General features: G+C 39.4%; 1 protein-coding gene across 1 annotated transcript; it reads left to right on the top strand.

The window, feature by feature from the left end:
* Positions 1-358: 358 nt before the first annotated feature.
* On the top strand, positions 359-27,139 carry LOC103440245 (AT-hook motif nuclear-localized protein 23-like). The gene is made up of 2 exons (XM_008378910.4): positions 359-1,720; positions 26,921-27,139. Exon 1 carries the CDS (start codon positions 711-713, stop codon positions 1,590-1,592), a length of 882 nt encoding a protein of 293 aa, XP_008377132.2. The 5' UTR covers positions 359-710; the 3' UTR covers positions 1,593-1,720; positions 26,921-27,139.

Raw genomic sequence — 27,139 nt, 5'->3', positions numbered from 1 at the left:
TATTTCAGACCCCAAGCAAACATCTAAAATACATTAACTTGTAAATATTAATAAACTCTAAAACTCGAATGAAAAAAATTCTATGAGACTAACGGAATACTAGGGTCTAGTAATTTTTTTATCTGTTTTCAAGTGCGAATTCTTAAATTTAACTTTTATAAATGAAGAGTTTCATACCGAATTATAATAACTGATACATTGTGCAACGTATAAATTTTTTTGAAGATAGCGTCTACTCTACTCTCTAAGGTCGAGAGTCATAGTTGCAACCATACCCTCTTCCGCAGAATAGGAAATCAATATTAAAACTTTCCTCAAATCAATATTTTAGTAGTATATTTAAGCTTTTAGTGTGAGAGAAATGACCGCGTTTTGAGTCCTTGTCGCCCCCAACCCCAACCTCTCATCCCTCCTCTTCTTCCCCTTCCCTTTCTCTGCACTCGATCTTCCTGGTTCTTGTTGTCGTTGTTGCTTTTGTTTTCTTTGAAAACATCGAGTACTGGAGCAGACCCTCTCTTTATATATCTCCCTTCTTTTTTCCGTTCTTTTTTTTTTCTATATATAAAATTTTCCCACTTCCATAAAATAAACAAAAGCTGAAAAACCACAATCAGTTTTAAATTTGCTTCCCAGTTTCATAAATTAATTTTATATAAAAAAACATTTTTAATATTTTCCTCCTTGTTTTCTGTTTTTCTTTTGATGTGCCCATGGCTGGTTTGGATTTAGGCTCAGCTTCTCGCTACGTTCACCAGCTTCACAGGCAAGACTTGCAACTCCAACAACAACATCAACAGCAAACCGATTCTGAAGACGATGCAGTAGCCAACAGGTCAACGGGCCGGTTCTCATCAGGAGATGATCATCAGGGTAGCCTCAACCTCGGAGGCATCAACGGTGGGTCAGGAGAGATCGTGGCCCGCCGGCCTCGAGGCCGTCCACCAGGATCCAAAAACAAGCCAAAACCACCGGTCATCATCACAAGAGAGAGTGCAAACACTCTTAGAGCACATATTCTGGAGGTAGGCAACGGCTGCGACGTCTTTGATTGCGTCGCCACGTACGCTCGGCGCCGCCAGCGTGGGATCTGTATTTTGAGCGGCAGTGGCACCGTTACTAATGTGACCTTGCGGCAGCCGGCCGCAGTAGGGGCCGTAGTAACCCTTCATGGAAGGTTTGAGATTTTATCCCTTTCAGGGTCATTTTTACCACCGCCCGCCCCGCCCGGGGCCACAAGCTTGACCATATTCTTGGCCGGCGGGCAGGGACAGGTTGTCGGGGGAAGCGTTGTTGGGGAGTTGACCACGGCAGGGCCTGTTATTGTGATCGCCTCATCGTTTACTAATGTTGCTTACGAGAGGCTGCCTTTGGATGAAGAGGAGCAGTTGCAGGTACAGGATCCCCAGGGATCCGGGGGTACTGGTGGCGGTGGTGGTGGAGTTGGTGGTGTTAGTGTTGGGAACAATCCTTTTCCAGACCCGTCTTCGGGGCTTCCATTCTTCAATTTGCCGCTGAATATGCAAAATGTTCAGTTGCCATTCGATGGGTGGGCTGGAGATGGAAATAACTCAGGGGATCGTCCACCATTCTGATTTTCTGAAGGATCATCGGCGATGTTTAATTTTAGAACCTTAATTAATTTAGATTCGAAGCTGCTTCTGCGTGCGTTGTGGAGGGCTAAGTGCATATTGGATGAGAAGAGCTTTGTTGGAGATAAAAGGTCAGCAAATCGTTAACATCACGCCCATGTTTTGCAACTTAATTTGTTCCTGTTGGTTCAAGCTAGTACCACTTCCCATGTTTAAATTTTATTTATTTTTCTTTTCTGAACCCCATATGTTCTTCTTCTTCTTCTTCTTCTTCTTCTTCTTCAGCTTCTTTTTTCTTATGTCTTTTGTTTCAATGAATTTTCGATCGGTCTCTTGGATTCATGGAAATAGTCTTCTGAGTTAATCATGATTGTGGGAATTCACTACTCTTACTTTCCTTTATTTGGAATGGTTTGAGGTTTCAGCTTTAAACGGCTAGCTACCTGGCTATTATTTTTCTACGTTCAGAAAGTAGCAGAAGTCCCTGAATTTAGGGGGTTACTAATAGATCCACCAGATTTTTTACGTGCCTTTTATTTATTTTATGCTTATTTTAGCAGGATTATCTTTGGAACACTTACACACACACACACTTTGTCACCTTCAACAGATCGCATAGTTTTCTATCATTCTAATTTCTATGACTACATTATAAGACTGTCTGAAGTAAATCTTGTAGGATATGTGACTTGGTATCTGTTTTTCTTTTTCATTGTTTTCATGAAACATTAATAAGAAATAAGGTAATTTAGCCAAAGGTCAATAAAACCTTTACTATTAAGTTATGACATATTTTTGCTTTGGACTTAATCACAATAAAAACTTTACTAGTAAGTCATATATCAATGACATATTTTTTTTTTGGACTTAATCAATGATTTATTTTTATTAATTAGGCATAAGTCAATGATGAATGTCACATAGGGTTTAAGTCATTATAAATAGTTATAATTTGACTATTCTCTCCCTATAAATGTTATATGGGCTTAAGCTAATATAAATATGGATTTAGATCATCTCCAAATCAATTTGTGGAGATCCTTCGGGTTGATGGATCTCATCCATTGGTACAAATCCAACGGCCAAAATCTCTTATCCTTCCTCTTTTCCCCTCAACTCTTCTTTTTCTCCCTCACTTCGAAGCTCTCAACCTCGCACCACCAACTCCTCAAATTCCAAATTAAATTCAACCCTACCTCAAAATCAGCCCCAACATTACCCCAACCCACCCAACCCACAACCACCAATTGCAAGTCTCTCAACTTACCCTCTCCAAAATCAGCCCCACCACCACCACATCCCTCAGTTGCAAGTCCCTTAACCTTAAAATCACATCCGATGTTAATGAAACAATAAAGAGAGGGGTCGTGCAAACCAATGTCTTTTGGTTGTAGAGATCTTTTTCATAACTATGGAAGAATTAGAGAGAGAGAAATCACAAAATGAAGAAGAAAGAGATGACAAATAAAAAAACTAAAACAGTAAGGGATAGTGAAAAAATAAATCAGACTTAGAGCATAGATGACTTGCAATTGAATTTGGGGTTTGTTAACAACGGTGGGGTGTGGGGGTGCGAGGGAGAAATAGTAGTTGAGGGGGAAGAGGATTCGACCGTTGGATTTCTATTCATATAGAACTGATCTTGAGAGAATCTGAATCCAATGAATAGTTAGAATATGTATATTCTATCACTCTCTCTCGCCCTATGTTTACATGAACGAGTCTACACAAGTAAAAAACAAAAAGAAGGGGGAACCAGGAAATAGACATTGCATTGTAGTGTCTAAATCAAATTGTTAAAAAAATAAAAAATAAAAAATAAAAAAAAACCGGGAAATAGACACTGCATTACAATGTCTAAATCTAAATGTAAAAAATAGAGCTAGGAAACAGACATTGCATTACAGTGTCAGAATCTAAATGTAAAATTAGGAGTCGCGTGAGGTGTGAAGTGTAAGAGACGTGCAAGTGATGGAAAAAATTAGAACCAGGAAACGGACACTGCAATGCAACATTTGAATCCAAAAGTGAAAAACAGAACCAGGAAACGGACACTGCAACGCAGTGTCTGAATCCAAATGTACAAAGGAACATGTAGAAGGCGTGTGAGTGATAGAAAAAATGAAACCAATATATGGACACTGCAACTCAGTGTCTGAATCCAAATGTAAAAAACATAATCAGGAAACAAACACTGCATTGCAGTGTCTGATCCGTATTGACTTATTCCAAATATAAAACTATAAGAAAGAGAGTTAGTTGAAGTGGGTGTCAGTTGTAGTTGCAGATTTTGTAATTTTTGTTTATTTTAAATGCATTTAAGTATCACAATACATGATTGACCTATTTATAATTAACATAAATATTGTTGATCTATTGTTAATATTGTAACTTTTTATTGATTTTTTTTTTCACAAAATCACCCTAAGAAATAAGACACTTCCATGACAAATGAGTAATTAAAAACGAAAAGTAGAATTCCCGTTGAGAAAACCCTTGGTCCTTTTTTCATTGTTTATTGACCCAACCGGGACTTGTAAATGGATTTATGTGTGTTGGTGTCTATATGCTGAACATAAGTTGCAATACCAATAGTCATGGCCCTCCCTTGATTAACTTTTCTCATTTGGCATTTAGAAGATTTTAATTAATACAAAACCTAATTAAGCGAGTTTAATTTCTACTCCTGATTAATGATTAAATATTTCTTTAATTATATATTTGGGTGGGACACCTTCAAGTCCTAAAAGGATTGAGGCCAAACTAATAAGAAAATGATCATAAAGTGTAAGATGAGAGAGATTAGGAAACATCATATGACCCTTACAAAGCATGAAAGAATATTTTGCAAATCCCTACTTGAAAGAAGCTATTTACAAATTTCTTTTACATGTCTTTGCAATGCTCATATGAGATTTTGGTAACCACTCCTATCTAACATTTAATAATCCATTTCTTATTAATTTACTGTCAATCCCATGGTATCCCTCACCCAAATATAGCCTTAAGAAGTTTGTGCTTCCCAAAGCTACTTAATTTTGTGCTCCATATATGTTATTTCCTAGCTACCAATCTCAAGTTTATATAGTTATACGAATTAAAAAAAAATAGGAAGCTAGATATTAATTGTGACAGCCTGTCCTGAATGTGTATATTATTTTATCCTCGAGAGCATGGAAATTACTAGAATACCCGTGGACGTTGAGTTATATTGTGTGGTGGTGTGGTTTAAGCTTAGGTTTGGGACCAATCTAGTTTATTCCTAAGTTTTTGGAACTTAAAGTTAATTGTTTTGTTGTTGTTTGGTACCCCAAAGTTGGACCGCACAGACACATACGCACACGCACACAAATCGCTGACTCCTTCTCTCTCCTTCCCTCTCGATTTTCTTCCATTTTCCGTACAACTCGTATGGTCACCATCAAACTAACTCCATCTCTCATAGATCGAGTTCGTGGAGACCATTTTCGAGTTCCTTACAATCTCAAGAGTAGAGCTATACCATTTGTTTGGAGGAAGAACCTCATAAACCCGAGAAACCAGAAGTTCCGGCGTGAGGTAAAGTGCGTCAAGTGTGATCGCAGACGTTTCATCGAGTTTTAAGGTTCTAGTGAGCCTTAGAACTTCTTCATGAAGCTCGGGGAAGAATTTTGGAAGGTTTTGAACGTCGGGAAGCTCAGGTTTGACGAGTTGCAGAGGTGGTCGGATTATCAAAGTTTTCCCCGCGAGATTTAGTGGGTTTTAGGACCTAAAAGTGGTAAGGATGTGTTTTTCTCATCCTAAGCTTCATTTTGGTACAAATTTTATGAATTTTGGTTGAGAAATGGATGAGATATTGAAGTTCTAAGTTTTTCCAGTTTCCGGCGATCGCAGCGGCGACCAGCGCCAGACTCCGGCGAACCAAGGAAGAAGGAGACGAATATTCCGTCAAAGTTGACGAAATATTCTAACGGCGTCAAGTATCTTTAACGGCATATGCTTTTATTTAACGGAATATTCCCTAACGCCATTAGGGAATCCGTCAGTGTGCCAGGCATGTGCCTACGCATGGGGGGAGCGTGTTGCCGTGCCTTGGCCGGCTCGTGAGGACGCATGGGACATCGAAATTTTTTTCTAAAAATATGGAGTTGTTCGTCGGGCTGAGTAGATCACGTTGGTATATTCAAATACCCCAATTGAGCAATGTATGAGAAGTTATTACCTAATTTTGGTTATGTGCTTTAAAATAATGTTTATATAGTTGTTTCTAAAGGAAATTTTGTGAAAAACATGTTCATTTGAGCAACATCTATGGCATGCAATTAACATTTCAAGGCGGAATCATGCTTGTATGCACTAAAAAACAAAACATTACCCATGAAATTCAAAGCCTAGTAGAAGGGTGAACCAAGACTCAACTCAAGAACAAAGTGAGTTGAGAAATCTTATACCTTTGTTGATTCCACTTCGCATAAGCAAAGGCTAATCACCCAAGGAGAGGGCCTTCATTCCTTGCTTCATAGCTCCATGGATTTCTTGGATGAGGATGGTTGAAAGGATTCTCCAAGTTCCCAAAGTTGAGAACCTCTAAGTCTCCACACCAAGGAAAGACTTGAAGAAGAGATGAGTGACCTAGAGGAAGTAAGATTGCTAGCTAAAATCCTCTAGGGTGGCCGGCCTCTTAGAGAGAAAAGGGAGAGACATGTTCTCATCCAATTTTCTCCAAAAGAAACCCTAATGAAGAAAAGGCTAAAAAGTCACATTTATACCTACCTTCATTGGAGTGGCAAACTTGTAATAAGTCCAAAACCCACTCCTTTATCAATATGGCCTGCCATAGGGTTTTATTGGGCTATTTGGGCCTTTGTGAATTATTAATCATTAAGTTGTCATACAACTTAAGTCAATGGGCTTGACGTTCGAAGCCCATTGGGCCTTAAGGCCCAAAACTAACCCGAGGTCTTTAACGAACTTTGTTCATTTGATTAATTAACATATTAATTAATCCTTGCCATAAATAATTAAACCATTTGATTATCCTTACTCATCTCCGTTGTTTCTTCAATCTCTACCTTACACGGTGTACGATCCATCAGGTTCCTTTTAGCGAGGCAGTGGGCGATTAGAACTCTTTCAAATCGATTGTGAATTGAAACTTACTTTCAATTCTCCCTTTAGTGATTATACACGTTTAGGGCTTCCACAAACCATGAGTGACACCTAGCAGTATGTCATGGTTACCCAAGCTAATCAGAAGAGGTGGAGAACCTATTCAGTTTAGGATTACAATGCAATATGGTATTTCTCTAATACAATACTCTTGACCACATTATTTGGTTTGATAGTTTATTCATGTCTACTATCCAATGTGATTCTCTTACTTATATGATTACCCTGAATGTGATTTGGAATGATTTCCTAAATCTCATTCATACTCTGGCCAGAGATTCTTAATCATATCATAGAGTATTCTCCCTCAAACAGTTTGAAGGTTAGAGATCCCTTGTTGCGCATTCACTTGCCTCCATGGCTAAGTGGCTTAACCCCAACTATGTCATGGACACCCTCGGATGGAGTGACTTTGACATAGTCAAAGATCAAGGACCTAACCACAAGACAACTATTATGCCTCAGGTCAAAGGACTACTTTGCATTATCCCAACCATGAGTTCTCATGTGACATGAGTATGAGAACTCTTTGTTGATCGCATTCAGTGAACTCATTCTCTATTGAGCACCTACGTACTTGTCTTGGTGTCAGTCGCACCAATGACTTGAGACCAGTCACTCTCCCTAAGAGAAGACATAGCACGTACTGATCTTAACGGACTGTCAATGCCCAATTGGCAATCCTATGATCAGGAACGTTTAGGATATGTATACGAAAGAGAATGGTCTCATAAATCTAACTTCTTTAGATTGCATTATCCCAATTACATATTCTTTGGACTTATCATTTAAGCGTATAACATTTATATGAGACGATTTCAAACAATAATCTTTGCCCTTTAAATTAAACTATATTAGTTTCACATGTGAAATGTCCATAAAGTATCATCATATGATTGGTTTTAGGGCACATTTCCAACAATCTCCCACTTGCACTAGAGCCAATCAACTTGGTCATCAATGATGATACCTCTTCTGTAGTCATTTCAAAAATGGCTGAGTAGTAGGCCTAGAGAATGGATATCTATATGTTATCCATAGAAGCAACCTTGAGAATAACGACGTCATCATTATACATGATTCTTAATCGTGTGGTTTAGTCTCTCATTTGAGTTCGGATCATGATGAGACCTTGATTCCCTGGCTTGAGCTATCGCCCCATTAGTGTCGTAGTGTCGGTACACTAGAGACACTTTCTGGTTGGATCCGAATAGAGAGTTTATGAATGAACTTTCTCATCCAAACAACATTTTTGTAAGCTTCTATATGGCAATATATTTTGCATTCACAATGGAACACACTAAAGTCATTACTTTTAATGTTTCCATCCAAATATCTCTTTAGTCATAATAAAGAGATATTTGATTATCTCTTCATTTGATAATGAAGAAACATCCAATGATGGATTAGATTCATAATCTAATACATTTACGTTTCCATTATGTTACTTTAATTCTTCCTCATTCTTGAGGAATCCATCCTTTATTATTTCTCAAATACTTAAGGATTCACTTGACAGTTGTCATGGTTCTGATCCTAGGCTTGCATTGATATCGTCTTGCACCGATCTTGGTACAACTCATATCAACGTTTTTCATACAATATGAAATACATAAATCACCTTTCTGCGTATACATAAAGGATTCTATTTACGCATTATTTCTTTGGGAGTCAAAGGGTACGTTCCCTTTGAGAAGAGCTACCTCCTAGTCTTACTAGAGTTGTTCTTCTGATTGAAGTTTATCATCATATGAGAAACTTCCTAGCATCTTTTGTCTATCATTAGGGCTTGATATAATCCAATTATATCCTGAAATCTATCATTATAGATTTCCATCCCATGTTTATAGACTATGTCTCCCATATACATTCTATCGTTATAGAATGTTTAAAGTCATAACTTTATCGAAGAAGTATTCTTTTCATTTCCAAAATTAATATATCATATATGTGTATATATATATTCAAATTTAGGAACATGATTAATTCCCACTAATCTTTTGTAAACCTAGTAAACAAAAGATTCATTTACATCTTTATGAGAAATCAAAAGATTTGATCTTTCTCTCATAAGACGCTTGTAGCTCCCACTAGCTTGCTAAAATTCATGATGGATGGATCTCTACAACTTACATGTCTTGTGATTCATAGTTTTAGACATATATTATCAAGACTATCTTAATAATGGTTTCGGAAACCCATATTATCTCCAAACATTGAATCACCATTTAGTTGTAGCTAACAATCTTTGAATTAATTGAAACCAAGACTACGTCAAAGATGGTTTCTTCCAAGTCAACCAATCTCTTTGATTGCAGTCACCTTAAGCTACCAATTAGCTATGAAGGTTTCATTATTTCGGGTCAAATGGTACTTTACCATTTCCTTGAGTATATAACGTATGTACACTCAATGTAGTCATAAGGATTTTCATTCTTATTTCTTTCGTATTAAGAGGTGTAACTCTATGACATAGTCATAAAGTTCAAATCATTCAACTGAGATGGTTTATAAATCCTTCTCGACTACCATGGAGCTTGTGGTGTAGGAACTAGGTTGTTATATTTGTTGATTACCATCTTGTCTCTCAAAGAACCCATTCTTTGAGTTCTATCTCTCGCTCATTTGCTCTATCTTAGGCAAATCCTATGGTAGGATTATAATGAACTATCCAACAATCAACATTTGTTAGTTGGTTTATAGAAGTGATATCCAAAAGTTAATTTAAGGATATCCCACAAGATTGTTCTAAAACAAATATTGCTTATTAGCACACAACCCCAAATCTTAACACGATTAAGACTTATCTTTCTTTCCAACTACATCCTATGGAGTCATGAAAATTTTGGAAGATCCTCTAATTGACAATCATATTGTCTTAGAAGTATATATCCTATATATGGGTAAATTGATAACATCCAATGAACTAAATCTTACTCAAGTTTGTTCTTCTCCTAATGGAGAAATCCATTATCTTATGATGCATCTTTCCTTGATATCTTTCAAGGAAACTGTGTAGACATCGAAATTTCGGTGAAATAAATGTTGATCAATAATTAGAATTTCAACGTTCACGTGTCACATAAATTTTACACATAGCATGTGTCTCAACAAAAAATCGAGAATCATCAGAAAAGTCATCAAACATGACACGTGTCAATGCTTGGCAGAAATGATTTATTTCATCTGATTATTTAAACCCAAAAATAAAATTTTGGAATTCTATAAATAGGAAGCCAAGGCATTCATTTGGGACACCAATTGATAACCAATTCACCTTACACCAAAACCTTGAAGCTTTGAAACTCCAAAGCTCCCAAGCAAATCCCGAAGGATCAAGAAAGCTTTCTTTGTTCTTCATCAACCCAACCTTCAAGATCAAGCCCCAACGGCCCTTTGAAGGAACTTCCACCAATTCAAGATCAAGCGTCGACGACCCCTTGAAGAAAACGTTCATCGTTCATCATCCGTTCATTCAAGAAATTCAAGCACACTTCCAAAATCAATGGCATCAAGCAAAGGACAAGCCGTTCTCACAAAGGGAAGAAGCCTGAGCACTTCCGCCATGAACGAAGCATCCATTAGCGCCACAACTACTCTTCAACAAACCACTTCAAAGTCGGTGCCACTGAGGGAGCAAGTGGAGCATCAAAGACGCAAGCCCGTCATCAACCTAACCTCGCTGGGGGCATCGAAGCATGTCGTTGAGGCACATCAGATGACATCCTAAAGTGGCCAACGAGGTCCTTCATCAGCACCCTGGATGCATGATGAGTCGCGTATGATGGTTGCACAAGTCATGACCATCGGCATTACCTCCATTGAAGAACAGCTGGCTCAAATGAGTGAAGCAATTGCAAAGCTCACAAAGACCGCGGAAGAGAAAGACTTGAAAATTGCCGCACTCGTCAACAAGTTAGGGGCACGGCATGATGAAGGATTCGGTTCTGACTCCAAGAAAGGTGGCGACGAAGAAGAAAAGCCTCAAGTAGAGAAGGTTGAAGAAAAGCCGGAACCAGACCAAGCAGCGGCACTCATGGGATCTGTATCCATCAAGCAGTTACAAGAGATGATCGCCAGCACCGTCAAGGCACAGTACGAAGGGAGCTCAAATACCTCCGGGTTGTACTCGAAGCCTTATTCAAAGAAGATTGATGCCCTGAAGATGCCGAGGGGATATCAACCACCAAAGTTCATGCAGTTTGATGGAAAGGGAAACCCGAAGCAGCATGTCATCCATTTCGTTGAAACTTGCAACAACACAGGGACCAAAGGGGACTACCTCGCCAAGCAATTTATGCACTCGCTGAAAGGAAACACCTTCGACTGGTACACCGACCTTGAGCCTGAATCCATCAACAGTTGGGAGCAATTTGAGCGGGAATTCCTCAATCGCTTCTACAGCACCCGTCGTACTGTGAGCATGCTAGAGCTGACGAGCACAAAGCAGTGGAGGGACGAGCCAGTCATTGACTACATCAACAGATGGCGCACTCTAAGCCTCGACTGCAAAGACAGGCTCTCGGAGACCTCTTTAATCGAGATGTGTGTCCAAGGCATGCAATGGGGTTTGCAATACATCCTTCAAGGCATCAAACCATGGACCTTCGAAGAGCTAGCCACCCACGCCCATGACATGGAGTTGAGCATCGCCTATCATGGGAAGAATAAACTGATCTCTGACTACAAGACTGACAAAGTTGTTGGGCCAAAGGTGGAGAAGACTGCGTGGAAACCCACCAAGGAAACAATGACGGTCAACACAGCTCCCGTCAAAGTCTCTACATGAGGCAAGACGATTCAAAGCGAAGCTTTTCATGATCAAGAGAGGCATAGACGCACTTTGAAAGAGTTTGAGGAGAAGACTTATCCATTCCTAGACTCTGATGTGGTTGCCATGCTGGATGACCTATTGGACAAAAATGTGATCGACCTGCCTGAATGCAAACGGCTGGAAGAGATGAATCGTACCGACAGTCCAAGATACTGTAAATTCCACCGCTTCATCAATCATCCGACAGAAAAGTGCTTCGTGCTGAAAGATCTCATCATGAAGCTGGCTCAGAAAGGAATCATCGAGCTAGATCTTGACGATGTGGTGAAGTCAAACAATACCACCATCACTTCTGGCTCTTCCGACTCAAAGTTTTCACCTCAATCGCTGGGGGCATGCTCCGAGTCAAGCAAAGTTGAAAGATGGATTCATGTCACTCCGAAGAAATTACACATGAAGCCTACATCTCTTCCACAAGTTCGCCAACCGAAAAGGGGGCAAAGCAGCTTTTGTCAACCTCAAAAGCATCGGGAAATTGTTAAAAATGATGAAATTTCAACACAAAGATCGTCCGTCCCCATCACGATGCGCGATTTCTTCCCTGAAGACTTCTTCAAACACTCAATCAAGACACCTTGCTATGAAGATTGCAAGGAATGCCTCTCCAAGATCATTTGACAAATTCACAATGCTCCTTGTTCGCACGAGCCTAAACTGCACGAACCAAAGCTCCTTGTCCGCACGAGCCTAAACTGTAGGACACGTGGCTCCTCGCCTGCACGAGCTTAAACTGCATGGCACTAAGCTCCTGGTCTGCACGAGCATAAAAGGCAACACCAATGTCCTTGCCTACATAAACTGAAACTGCAACACGGCACAATGTTCCTTGTCTGCACGAGCATAAAAGGCGACACTAACAAGCGCTCCTTGCCTGCACGAGTTAAAACTGCGAGTAGCACCAAAAAAAAAAAAACTTGAATATTCAATTTCAAGTTCAGTCACATCAAAATAAAAAAATAAGTGTTTTCTTAAATAGAGTTAATTTTATTACAAAAAAAATGAATACATATGTTATTATGTATTTACAAAAAAAAAAAGGAATATACAAGTATTATATATATATATATGTGTGTGTGTGTATATATATGCATATACATAACTCAAAAGCCGAGCCCTCATCAGCGACCTATCCTTATTAGTGTCTCGGCCCAGCAGCAAAAGGGCTCAAGCCACAACGGGCCCAAACTCCAGCTTGTCTTCTTCCCCATTTCTCCTCGGCCTACAGTGCGGCCCAGCAGCTCACACTCTCCCATTTCCTCACGAGCCACGCCTCGAAGTCAAGTCCCCAGAAGCTGCACCAGGCTCGGCTTCTTCTTCCTCAACTCGCCATCAACGCCTCCACCAATCGCAGCAGCAACCATGTTTGTTGTCCTTACCGCAACGGTCTCACCCAGCGCTAGAGTCAAGAAGTCATCCGCGATGCAGATGAAGCTGCAGAGGCTGAGCCGAAACGTGTCTGAGGCCATCTCGTCGCTCAAGAACTCGCTGAATCTCGACTCGACGAGTAACACAGCTACGGCGTCATTGGATGGGCATCTTGCAATGTTGATTCAAGAGGTGTCTGAACATGAGCCTCAAGGTTGCCAAGTGTGGTGCAAAGAAGAGGGAATTTCTGGCTGGATGGATGAACTTCCCGATAGGGTCACAGTACATCGCCTCTTTCTTCAACCGCAATAGGGTGGACTTTGCTACCTGCCTTGCACGGTGACGCTTCATCAAGACCCTACCACGCTCGCCGTGCACACTCTTCTTCTTTCTTTTCTCTGTCGTGATCGTTCTCCCCCATTCATGCTCTATGTCCATCCTTGTCCTCATCTGGGCATCCTGCCGTCGTCGGAGTCGAGCTAACCGAACTAGTTATGGTACAAAATGAGGGCATCAGCAGCAAGAAACACGGCGGGCCCATCAACAATGAGCGGCACTCCCCTTCGCAGCAAACGTGTCCCTTATAGTGAGCAGCAACGGCAGTTCAATAGCTCTTCATCTCCATAGCCCATCTTCTTCTCTCTCTCATCATCGAAGGTATGCATGGCTTCCACCCGTGCCTCATAGCCACCTGGACCTGCAGGCTGGGAACCAGCAGCAGCAGTGACGGATGCACACGCCTTGCAACGACCTCAAGCTCCAGCTACTCTCTCCATCCCTTGCTGGGTATCGCTGCTGCCTTTGTCTCCTAGCCATATTCGACATCAAGGTCACCCTCATCCTTCTCGTCTTCATCATCAAGGCCAGACCCTACATGGTTGTTAAAAATCCTCCACTGCATCTGCACCTCTGTCTCTAGGACTCGGCCTGGGTTTTCACCCACAAATCCAGCCTTGCAGCAGCCTTCGTGCAGCGAGCGTAACAAACAGCAACGGCAGTGCATCATCTGAACACCCTCTCCGTTGTGCAATGCCTAAGCCCAGCGAGGAACCCAGCTCCTAGGCGTTGGCACCGTCTGTCCACATCTCTTCCATTTCTTGCCTCCTACAGCTCCCCGCCTGTCTTTTCCTCTACAAGGCAACCAAAAAAAAATGCAGTGGTTGTGCAATGGCGGCGGTGCAAGGCAACAAGAATGCAGTGGTGGTGCAATGGTTGTGTAGTGGCAGTGGCAAACAGTAATGGCGAAGAACTTCAATAACCGCCGTCAAACAACTAGCCAATCATGAAGCCTTGACTGTAGCTCTCCGTCCGTGGCAAACAGCAATGGTGAAGAACTTCAATAACCACCGTCAAACGACTAGCCGTTCATAAAGCCTTGATTGTAGCTCTACGTCTGTGGCAAACAGCAATGGTGAAGAACTTCACTAACCGCCGTCAAACGACTAGTCGGTCATGAAGCCTCGACTGCAGCTCTCCATCCGTCTTCGTCCTTCCCTATAAATTCCCCAGCCCATCATCAAAATTTATACAAAAAAAATATAATAAAAAATGAGATAGTGGAGCAAAGTGGTGGATCAGCACCACAGAAAGCAAAGAAAAAAAATGATAATAATATAAAAGAATGATGGTGCATCTGGCACCATGTGCAAGAAAAAGAAAATATATATATATATATATGTATATATAATGGATGGTGCATCTAGCACCATGTGCAAGAAAAGAAATGAAAAAAAAATATATATATATATATATAAATGAATGGTGGATCAGCACCATATGAAATATGTATAGATATATATATACTGAATGAAGAAAGCCTCATTTATTGATTTCTCTGAAAATTTACATAAATGTACATTTTACATGAGACAAAAAAAAAAAAAAAAAAAAAAAAAAAAAAAAAAAGCAAACAGAAATGAGCCTTCACGAAGGTTGCTCGTGTGAAGCCTCACCACTCGGTGGAGCTCCAGGAAGAAGAGGCGCCAGAGGTTGACTATTTGAAGCCTCACCACTCGACGAAGCTCCAGGAAGAAGAGGCACCGGAGGTTGATTGTTTGGAGCCTCAACACTCAGTAAAACTCTAGAGGACGAAGGCAATAGGTGCCTCTGGAGTAAAGCCACAAACATTGGTCGAGCTTTCTCTTCATGCTCATCGAGTAACTATTGGCAAGCATGTGCAACTCTCTGTTTTCACGCTTAAGCCCTCTAATCTCTTGCTTAAGGCTCGCTACCTCAGCCATCAGTGACTCGACTTGACGAGTTTCAGCAAGAAGGCGTTAGCCCATATTTGATACAGAGCCTGCATACTGAACACTGAAAGCCAGAGAGTCCTAAACAGCCAGCTCATCAGACCGCTTGGAAAGGATCCTGTTGTCCTTGGGTGTGAGAAGATTTATAGCTACCACCATAGCGGTTATGTCATTCTTCATCATAGAGTCCCCAATTGTAAGAGGACTGGTGGCGGATAAGAAGGACGGGTGCCATATGTTGTCTGGAGAAGACATATCAACATCTTCCCCAACATTCATATCAAGACGACGATCAGATGGGCAAGCCATTGGCAAAAATGATGAAAGAAGAAGAGGTCGTGTAAGTCAAATTCTTAGAAAATACAAAATGAGGGAAATTCCTAATAGGTAGCAACTCTCTAAATGTGTTTTTGAACACGATTCATGCCTCTTTGTGTAAGTCAAATTCTTAGAAAATACAAAATGAGGGAAATTCCTAATAGGTAGCAACTCTCTAAATGTGTTTTTGAACACGATTCATGCCTCTATAAAAAGAAGAGGCAACAGGGCCTATTCAGAAATAGAAGAGGCAATGTGGTCGTTCAGAAACCAAAAAGGCACCTCTCCCCGAATTTCAAAAGTCGGGCCGTTTGTTCAGAAATCGAAGAGGCAACAAGGCCACCGATTCAAAGATCGAAGAGGCACCACTATCTAAATTTCAAAATGACCAGCTTTTCAGGATTTGTCGCCATCCTTCACATGCAACCTCAACTTTGCGGAAATCACGCGCAACTTTGCCAAAGATTTCTGACAAAGTTGAAAACGTGTAAATCTTACTGTTTCAATTACCCAACGGTTGCCGACAAGAGTAAAGGAATAGTGCCACTACTGGCTGTTGGGAAATTCCTATATATGTCGACCTTCACCCTCCATAGCAAGGCAAAGCTGCAAAAAAAATGCCGAACCCTTCCTCACTTCCAAGAGTGCACTCCCAGCAGAGACTCTTGAAATACTCAAGTTTCTTCCTCTTCGGAAATACCCTTGCAAACAAATGACACCAAAGCAAAAGTATCTCATATCACCAGGGTAGAAAGCAAGAGTATCTCATATCATGCTTTCGCCCTGTCCTTTCCTTTGTCCTTGTTCTTACCTGCAAAGACAAGGATAAAGAAAGCAATATGTCGGAACCTCCACTCAAACTCTGGGTAAGGAACCGACTAGCTGGAACCTTTGCCTGGTTGCTTACCTGGCATTGCTCTCGAGTACTCGTCTTCAGCTGCTGATGTACTTCCGAAGAAGATGCCACATTTGCCTGGAGAACAGATAAGGCAAGTGAAAATGATACCTTGAAGCATGTGGAGACAACGTGCTGATTTCCTTCAAGCATAAGTCTCCCCTTCCCTGCACAATCAACCAACCTAGCAGAAGGAGTCTAAGTTGAATCCAAGAGCTCGAGAAGCTTCAATGACATATTGACGGCACCATCACCGAAGAGCAAAGCCTTGCTACGCAACGCTGTCAAAATTGCCACCACTTCTTCGAAAGCAAGAGTATTTCATATCATGCTTTCTCTATGTCCTTGTATTTGTCCTTATTCTTACCTGCAAGACAAGAAGAATGAGAGCCATCAGTCAGAACTTGAAAGTCAAACTCCAAGTCAGGAACCGACTGCCTGGAACTCTTCCCTGATTGCTTACCTAGCACTACTCTCGAAGTACCCATTATCTCAACATCTTATGCTTCCAGAGAAGATACCATATCTGCTCGAAGAACAAATAAGACAAGGGAAAATGATACATTGAAGCATGTGGAGATAAGCACAACAAAGCACGTGCCGATTCATTCGCTACTTCTTCAAAATCAAAAGTATCTCATATCATCATGGTTGCAATCACTCTGGGTATTGGACTCGTTTTGACCCTCAAATTCTTGGGTCGACTTGCTAGGCATTGTGGGCTGCACGTGCCGATTCACCACCCTTGAATCAAATCCTTAAAGATCAAGTCACCAACTGGAAGAAGAGCCCATCAATCTTGAAGATTATATCGTTGACCAAACTGCTCAGGTGTGAATTAGAAAGATTGAACAAAGCAACAAGTCGTCACCTTCACCTCGTGCCTGCTTGCCATTTGTTCGAGTCAACCTTCAAGAATCAAGCCTCAACAGCCCTTGAAGAAATCTCCAGCCTAATTCAAGATCAAGCCTTGATGGCCCTCGGATCGACATCTACATTAAGGGACTTCAAAACGCATCTCCTACACGTGACAAGCACATGTATACAGCGCGCCTTGAAGTGGGGGCATTTGTAGACATCGAAATTTTGGTGAAATAAATGTTGATCAATAATTAGAATTTCAACGTTCACGTGTCACATAAATTTTACACATAGCATGTGACTCAACAAAAAATCGAGAATCATCAGAAAAGTCATCAAACATGACATGTGTCAACGCTTGGCAGAAATGATTTATTTCATCTGATTATTTAAACCCAAAAATCAAATTTTGGAATTCTATAAATAGGAAGCCAAGGTATTCATTTGGGACACCAATTGATAACCAATTCACCTCACACCAAAACCTTGAAGCTTTGAAACTCCAAAGCTCACAAGCAAATCCTGAAGGATCAAGAAAGCTTTCTTCGTTCTTCATCAACCCAACCTTCAAGATCAAGCCTCAACGGCCCTTTGAAGGAACTTCCACCAATTCAAGATCAAGCCCCAACGGCCCCTTGAAGAAAGCATTCATCGTTCATCATCCGTTCATCCTAAAATCAAGCCCCAACGGCCCTTTGGATCAACAACATCAACAAATCCACACATCCAACCGTTCTTCAAGATAAGCCCAAAAGCCCTTGAAGATCTATTCATCAACTATTCATCAAGATCAAGCCCCAAAGGCCTTTGAAGCTCCGTTCATTAACAGTTCTTCAAGATGAAGCCCAAAAGACCTTGAAGATCCATCCATCAACTGTTCATCAAGATCAAGCCTCAAAGGCCCCTTGAAGATCTGTTCATCAACAGTTCTTCAAGATCAAGCCCAAAAGTCCTTGAAGATCAGTTCATCCATCAACCTTCAAGATCAAGCCCAAAAGGCCCCCTTGAAGAAACTTCCAACCATTCATCCAAGATCAAGCCTCGACGACCCTTGGATCAGCATCACAATCCACAAATCAACACCTTACGGAGATCGAATCAGATGATCAAATTTGAGAGAGATTGTAACCCCTAAATCATTAATACAAAATATTATTTTGTACACGTGTTCTTGTCTCGTTTGTTTCAGGAAAATTTCCGTGTTTACAAACTGTTCTAAAGTGTTACCTTTCCTTGGATCAAATCTAAGGAGGTAAATACTTTAGACATCTTACTCATCAACTTACATTCTTGAATTCTTTAAAACCTTTTGCAAAGTATTTGGACTTGTGTTTATTCAAAATAAACGATAGTCCAACCGAGAGCGATCTTCGGTGAATGTCATACAACATGAGTAGTTTTATGTTGTGGGCAAGTGCCACTAACATCTAAGTGAATTAACCTCATTCTTTTTTCCTTTCCAAAAGAATAAAGATTCAAACATTTTGCCTCTATACAATTTTAGAAAGAAGGCATTGGATCCGGATCTAATGATCCAAAGCATCCATCTATGACCAACTCATAATTTATGTTCTAGAGGTATCACAACTCAGTTGGGATTAGTCATTACCTCGCAACCTTTTGGGTTTGAAGCATCGTTATATTCTAAACAGTTAACACTACCATATCATCTCTCCTATAGAGATAATCAATTAGATTACAATAATCTAATCATTCATTAATAAATAACAATGTTTTGTCAAACAAAAAATTCATCCATTTCTCATACGGAATTAAGTTCCTTTATTCAATTGGAATGTAAAGACAATCTTTATTTTTTCCATTTTCTTTGGTAGTTCATATGAGGAAGTAAGTACTACCTGCTTTCGCAGAGATCTACATTTGATTCACATTCTGAATGTGAAGTACTTTCTCTTCTCTCATTAATCTTCTACTTCTTATTAGCCACACTTTTACAACGATTGTAAAACATAGTTACTAATACGGAATCAAGCATTCAAGTAGAAGAACCAATTGTTTTGAACTATTCAAGAACAATTTACAACACCTTCAAAAGGTGTGTTCTTGACACTTGCAAGACATTTCTTGCAAATACCCCTTCCAATGTCCATCCTTTCATAAAGAAAGTTTGTTCCCTTGGAGTTATTTCGCCTTCTTCATTTGACTTCTCCTTTTACTACAATAGTCATGGTCCCTAAACTCCCACTATCTCTCTTGAAACTTATTTCAATTGTGTTATATACATCAAACAATTTGGAGAGCGTGTGGTTATTGTTCACTATATAGTTTACAATAAACTTAGTGAACGATTTGGATAGGGACACAAAAGTGAAGTCCTTGCCTAGTTTCCGTCTCGTGAAGTGGTTTAACACTTCAACACTCAATGATTCAAAATCATCATAAGTCCATGTTGATGGACTATTTTTGTCAACCAACCATTATGTTCTAAACATAATTACAAACTTTCAAGAGTTGTTCAAGGCAACTCTCATTTCTTCATATAACAATTTGTAAGTGAAGAATCATGGCACATAAAGTGTCCATGCCCTTGTGCTTACTTCTCAAGTTCTTTGTTCATTTAACAAAGAAACAAGCACTAGTGTTTGCATTAACTAAGTGTTGTTCAAAGCAACTCTTACTTCTTCATACAACAATTTGTAATTGAAGAATTATGACATTAAAAGTGTTGTCCTCTTTATGATAGACTTATCTAACATGTTCTTCCAATGATATATTATCAATAGGAAGATTGCGAGGATGAGACTACTTAGGTACATATACAAGCCATTAAAGTCAATCTATGGGATTGTAGTACCAAGTCCGGAAACTAAAGCTTTCGGCTTTTCTTTGTCAAGTTATGGATAGCGTTTGCAAATATATTGGTAAATAAATACATAACGAATATAAATTGATTGATTTTAAGCCATTTGATCCGGGTCTTTAAATCAAATAGCACCACCCACTATTTTTGGCAAATTCCATATCCCTCATCGGAATTCGAGAGTTTTGGAGGAAACTCTTAGTAGGGTATGGGAGACTCATCATTACCAAGCCCACCTCACAATGATATGATGTTGGCTAGTATCAATAATAATGAGAGAGTACGCTTACTCATTTGCATCTCTTGCAAGTACCCATCTTATTTGGCCTCTAGAGAATGAAGCCTCACAATGATATGATGTTGGCTCCATTGCACTTAGTTAGGTCATTCCCACCAAGTAGGGGTTCAAGAACAACCTCACAATGATATGATGTTGATCATTCTCGTTGCCTACCTTCACAACATCATGTATGCATATAGAACTCCTCCTGAGTGTAAGCACGCACTTTGTACTCCCCCATGATAGGGTGAAGTCAGTGTACGAGTCACAAACGATTGGAGCCTACCACGGTGGAAGGCCACGAAAGAGTGTTCAAAGCACTCTCACGCTTATCAACTTAATAATGGTTTGGTTGAGGGTTTTAGGTCTCATCACATATAAGCATGCATTTTAATCTTATTAAAACAATTTGGTCCTATTACAACTATTGGTCCATGTGATTGATTTAGTTGTATATAATACTCCCACTATGCTTGCAAAATGGTTTTTAAAGCAAGAGTATATGGTACTACTAACATAAGGTTTGCATTCATTGATGGACTATATAGTTGCCTTAGGGCCTTAGGATGACTATGAACCTTTGATTAGATCCAACACGAGCCTAATGTTGGATCTCGGTCTAGAGATGGTGATTGATTTTAGTTACGCGTTTAATCATATTAAGGCGTGTTTTTCCTATTGGGCGTTAGACCCAACTACTCCAATTTCATGCATATCAAATAAAACAAGAAAGGAGTACTTCAAAGTAAAGAAGAGCTTATACTCTTTTACAACATTTGATCAAAACAAATTACTTTAAAGTAAAGAAGAGCTTATGCTCTTTTACAATATTTGATCATAACAAATTACAACCAAAATCTAATCTACACATTCCCATGGTTCAAACAAATTTGAGACGGTCTTTCACATAGCTCAATTATCGTAGGCTTAGGTTCATAATCACCCTTTTCTTTAATTAATTAACGCTTTAACTAATTAAACTTGAATGCAACATTTTTCATTTGGTTTTTGTATCCATATAATTGATTTAAATGGAGCTAAAATGAAATGAAAATCCAATTCTTATTTAAAGATACAAAACTATTTTGTTCTCAACTAATTTGGGCCGAAAAGCAATAACCTCAACCATTGGGCTAGATTGCAAAACATAAACTTTTGAGGTCCCTTTGTAAAAACACAAAAGTCCACTACTTCATGTAATTACAACTAGAACCCAAAAAATTTCAACAAATGCAAAAACTTCATTAAAGGAGCAAAACAATTTTGTCCTTTAGTGATTTTGGGCCTTTACGTAAAAACGTAAACTTTCAGGTCAAAGTACAAATACACAAAAGTATCAAAACTTTATGTAATTGCATAAAAGCCCCAAAAATACCCTACTTTTAGGGTGGCCGGTTTTGGTGAGAGTTTTGTCATAAAACTTTTAAAATTTTTCAACAAAGTGAAAGGTGATGGGTTGAAAAGGTGATGGGTTGGTTTGAAAAAGTAGGTTTCCATAAAACATAGTTCCTTGAAACAAGGAAAAGGTGTAAGTGATTGGTATGGGTATTGATTGAAAATTCAAACCATCCATCACAAACAAAAACTTTATGTAAACAACCAAAAAATTTGAATCAAAATACCCAACCTTTTTGTTCTTGCCAAAAACATAACAAGAACAATGAAGAACATCCATGAAAACCCATAAGAGCTCCATGAACATATTTCACCCAAAGACACCCTAAAAACTCTCAAACTTAAGGGAAGAAACATATTACCATACTAGGGTACTTAGGGGTTCCTAATGTCACTTTAAAACACTTTTAACAAGACAAACATGAACCCTAAAATCCACCCTTTGGATTTTGCCGAATTTCCCCAAAAACATGGCACCAAATTTTAGCTCCAAAATTCATGCTCATATGAACTACATCTACAACATTTGAGATGGCAAATTTTCTAACAAAATTTACATTCAAAGAAGCAAGAATAAAGCTTGTAACAATTACAACATTCAAATCATAAACTATGAAAATACAAAACCCAAAAGGATTCACCAACTACTAGACCTAGGCTCTGATACCACTTGAAGGAAATTTTGTGAAAAACATGTTCATTTGAGCAACATCTATGGCATGCAATTAACATTTAAAGGCGGAATCATGCTTGTATGCACTCAAAAACAAAACATTACCCATGAAATTCAAAGCCTAGTAGAAGGGTGAACCAAGACTCAACTCAAGAACAAAGTGAGTTGAGAAATCTTATACCTTTGTTGATTCCTCTTTGCATAAGCAAAGGCTAATCACCCAAGGAGAGGGCCTTCATTCCTTGCTTCTTAGCTCCATGGATTTCTTGGATGAGGATGGTTGAAAGGATTCTCCAAGTTCCCAAAGTTGAGAGCCTCTAAGTCTCCACACCAAGGAAGTACTTAAAGAAGAGATGAGTGACCTAGAGGAAGTAAGATTGCTAGGTAAAATCCTCTAGGGTGGCCGGCCTCTTAGAGAGAAAAGGGAGAGACATGTTCTCATCCAATTTTCTCCAAAAGAAACCCTAATGAAGAAAAGGTTATAAAGTCACATTTATACCTACCTTCATTGGAGTGGCAAACTTGTAATAAGTCCAAAACCCACTCCTTTATCAATATGGCCGGCCATAGGGTTTTATTGGGCTTTTTGGGCCTTTGTGAATTATTAGTCATTAATTTGTCATACAACTTAAGTCAATGGGCTTGACGTTCGAAGCCCATTGGGCCTTGAGGCCCAAAACTAACCCGAGGTCTTTAACGAACTTTATTCGTTTGATTAATTAACATATTAATTAATCCTTGCCATAAATAATTAAACCATTTAATTATCCTTACTCATCTCCGTTGTTTCTTCAATCTCTACCTTACACAGTGTACGATCATTAGGTTCCTTTTAGCGAGGCAGTGGGCGATTAGAACTCTTTCAAATTGATTGTGAATTGAAACTTACTTTCAATTCTCCCTTTAGTGATTATACACGTTTAGGGCTTCCACAAACCATGAGTGACACCTAGCAGTATGTCATGGTTACCCAAGCTAATCAGAAGAGGTGGAGAACCTATTCAGTTTAGGATTACAATGCAATACAGTCTTTCTCTAATACAATACTCTTGACCACATTGTTTGGTTTGATAGTTTATTCATGTCTACTATCCAATGTGATTCTCTTACTTATATGATTACCTTGAATATGATTTGGAATGATTTCCTAAATCTCATTCATACTCTGGCCAGAGATTCTTAATCATATCATAGAGTATTCTCCCTCAAATAGTTTGAAGGTTAAAGATCCTTTGTTGCGCATTCACTTGCCTCCATAGCTAAGTGGCTTAATCCCAACTATGTCGTGGACACCCTCGGATGGAGTGACTTTGACATAGTCAAAGATCAAGGACTTAACCACAAGACAACTATGATGCCTCAGGTCAAAGGACTACTTTGCATTATCCCAACCATGAGTTCTCATGTGACATGAGTATGAGAACTCCTTGTTGATCGCGTTCAGTGAACTCATTCTCTATTGAGCACCTATGTACTTGTCTTGGTGTCAGTCACACTAATGACTCGAGACCAGTCACTCTCCCTAAGCGAAGATATAGCACATACTGATCTTAACGAACTGTCAATGCCCAATTGGCAATCCTATGATCAGGAACGTTTAGGATATGTATACGAAAGAGAATGGTCTCATAAATGTAACTTCTTTAGATCGCATTCTCCCAATTACATATTCCTTGGACTTATCGTTTAAGCGTATAACATTTATATGAGACGACTTCAAACAATAATCTTTGCCCTTTAAATTAAACTATATTAGTGTTGGAAATGTGCCCTAAAACCAATCATATGATGATACTTTACGGACATTTCACATGTTAAACTAATCTAGTTTAATATCAAGGGCAAAGATTATTGTTTGAGCCATCTCATATAAATGTTATATGCTTAAACGATAAGTCCAAGGAATATGTGATTGGGAGAATGCGATCTAAAGAAGTTAGATTCATGAGACCATTCTTTCGTAGACACATCCTAAATGTTCCTGATCATAGGATTGCTAATTGGGCATTGACAGTCCGTTAAGATCAGTACGTGATGTGTCTTCTCTCAGGGAGAGTGACTAGTCTCGAGTCATTGGTGTGTGTGACATCAAGACAAGTACGTAGGTGCTCAATAGAGAATGAGTTCACTGAACACGATCAACGAAGAGTTCTCATATTCATGTCACATGAGAACTCATGGTTGGGATAATGCAAAGTAGTCCTTTGACCTGAGGCATCATAGTTGTCTTGTGGTTAAGTCCTTGATCTTTGATTATGTCAAAAGTCACTCCAAAAGGAGGGTGTCCACGGCATAGTTGGGGTTAAGCCACTTAGCCATGGAGGCAAGTGAATGCGCAATAAGGGATCTCTAACCTTCAAACTGTTTGAGGGAGAATACTCTATGATATGATTAAGAATCTCTGGCCAGAGTATGAATGAGATTTAGGAAGTCGTTCCAAATCACATTCAAGGTAATCATATAAGCACACGAATTACATTGGACAGTAGACATGAATAAACTATCAAACCAAACAATGTGGTCAAGAGTATTGTATTAGAGAAAGACCGTATTGCATTTGTAATCCTAAACTGAATAGGTTCTCTACCTCTTCTGATTAACTTGGGTAACCATGATATGCTGCTAGGTGTCACTCATGGTTTGTGGAAGCCCTAAACGTGTATAATCACTAAAGGGAGAATTGAAAGTAAGTTTCAATTCACAATCGATTTTAAAGAGTTTTAATCGCCCACTGCCTCGCTAAAAGGAACCTAATGGATCGTACACCGTGTAAGGTGGAGATTGAAGAAACAATGGAGATGAGTAAGAATAATTAAATGGTTTAATTGTTTATGGCAAGGATTAATTAATATGTTAATTAATCAAACGAATAAGTTCGTTAAAGACCTCGGGATAGTTTTGGACCTTAAGGCACAATGGGCTTCGAACGTCAAGCCCATTGACTTAAGTTGTATGACAATTTAATGAATAAAGATTCACAAATGCCCAAAAGCCCAAATCCCTTATGTGGCCGGCCATGTGTGTTGAATTAGGTTTTTTGGTTCTTTAGGTCATTTAAAGAAGTGACTATATAAAGAACTTTATAGCCTAAAATTCAAAAAGGGTTTCTTTTAGGAAATTAGAGAGAACACAAAGCTCTCTTTTCTCTCTAAAGAGGCCGGCCTCCTTGGAGGGGATTAGCTAGCAATCCCACTCCTCCAAGGTCACTCATTTCTTCTCCAATCTAACCTTGGTGTAGACACTTAGAGGTTCTCAATTTTGGGAACTTGGAAAACCATATTCTTCCATCCAAATCCATAGATCTAAGATGCAAGGAATGAAGGCCCTCTCTTTGGGTGATTAGCCTTTGCTTATGCAAAGAGGAATCTACAAAGGTATAATTTCTCAACTCACTTTGATTTGAGTTGAGTCTTGGTTCACCAATCTACTAGGCTTTGAATTTCATGGTTAATGTTTTGTTTTTAAGTGCATGCAAGCATGATTCCGCCTTTAATTGTTAATTGCATGCTTATAGATGTTGCTTAAATGAACATGTTTTTCACAAATCATCCTTCAATTAGTTTAACATGTGAAATGTCCATAAAGTATCATCATATGATTGGTTTTAGGGCACATTTCCAACAATTTCGCATATAGGTGAGATCTATCCTGAGGACGAGCACAGTCAAGCGAGACTCGGAGGCTACGACCCTTCCACATATCAATGAGTGGGCTTTTGGTTTTCTGTATATACTTATATACTTGGTATTTTTCCCAGAAAATGTGTTTAAATGAAATTATGTTTTGAAATCCCATGCCTATTGAGTTATGCTTAGATTATGAATTTGTATGGTATGCATAAATGTGATTTGACGTTGTAGACTCTCAGGTAAGTACCATGTGAGTTGTAGATTGTTTATATGAATTGATGATTATGTGAGATGTGTTGAGAGCTCATAAACATGCACCCCAGTGTTAGTGCTTCTGCTCGTGGTTATGGCACAGTCTTTCACGTGATGTTCACCTTCCGCACCATATGCTCACCTTGGATCCAAGTTAGGTGCATAGTCTTGTCGTACAGACCACTTTAGGTGGTTCCGACTCATAGGTGACCCACGATTATTCGCACAATCTTCACGTGATCATAGCACTAGAGTGTATTTATTTACACCAAGTCTTGTCGTACAGACCACTTTAGGTGGTTCCAACTCGTGTGCAGGCATACTTTTTGAGCTATAGATTCAACCGTACATGCCACTTTAGGTGGATCCAGCTGATATGTTATTTCTCATGAGTTAATTCACTAGAGTTACCTATTCAGTTATTTTGAGATATTTGGCATGGCATATTTTTGAATATTACGATTCTGAGCATGGTTTTGAGATATGTATATATTCTATTTCCTGGGAAATTATACAGGTTTTACGGTGAGGGGTTACTAACTTTGATGTTGAAATGGTTTTGAAAAGCTTTGTTTTTGCCCACTCACACTTTCTGTTTTGCGCCCCTCCAGGTTCTAGTTAGGAGTGCTTGTTGGTGGCTTACAAGGATTTGACGGAGGTTCTGACAAATTATCACCGATGTAGGATCACCTTTGGATGTTGTATAATTAGTATTTGTCCTACTGGACTGCACTTAGGCTACTTATGCTCTGGTTGTGCAATCACACTTAACATCACACTTGCACCTTATCTTATCTAGCTAGTGCTCTAGTTGGTTTGGTTTTTGTTTA

The sequence above is a fragment of the Malus domestica genome, chromosome 16 (genome assembly GCF_042453785.1).
Source record: "Malus domestica chromosome 16, GDT2T_hap1".
NCBI classification, from domain to species: Eukaryota; Viridiplantae; Streptophyta; class Magnoliopsida; order Rosales; family Rosaceae; genus Malus; species Malus domestica.
This window is presented reverse-complemented; position numbering and strand designations above follow the sequence as displayed.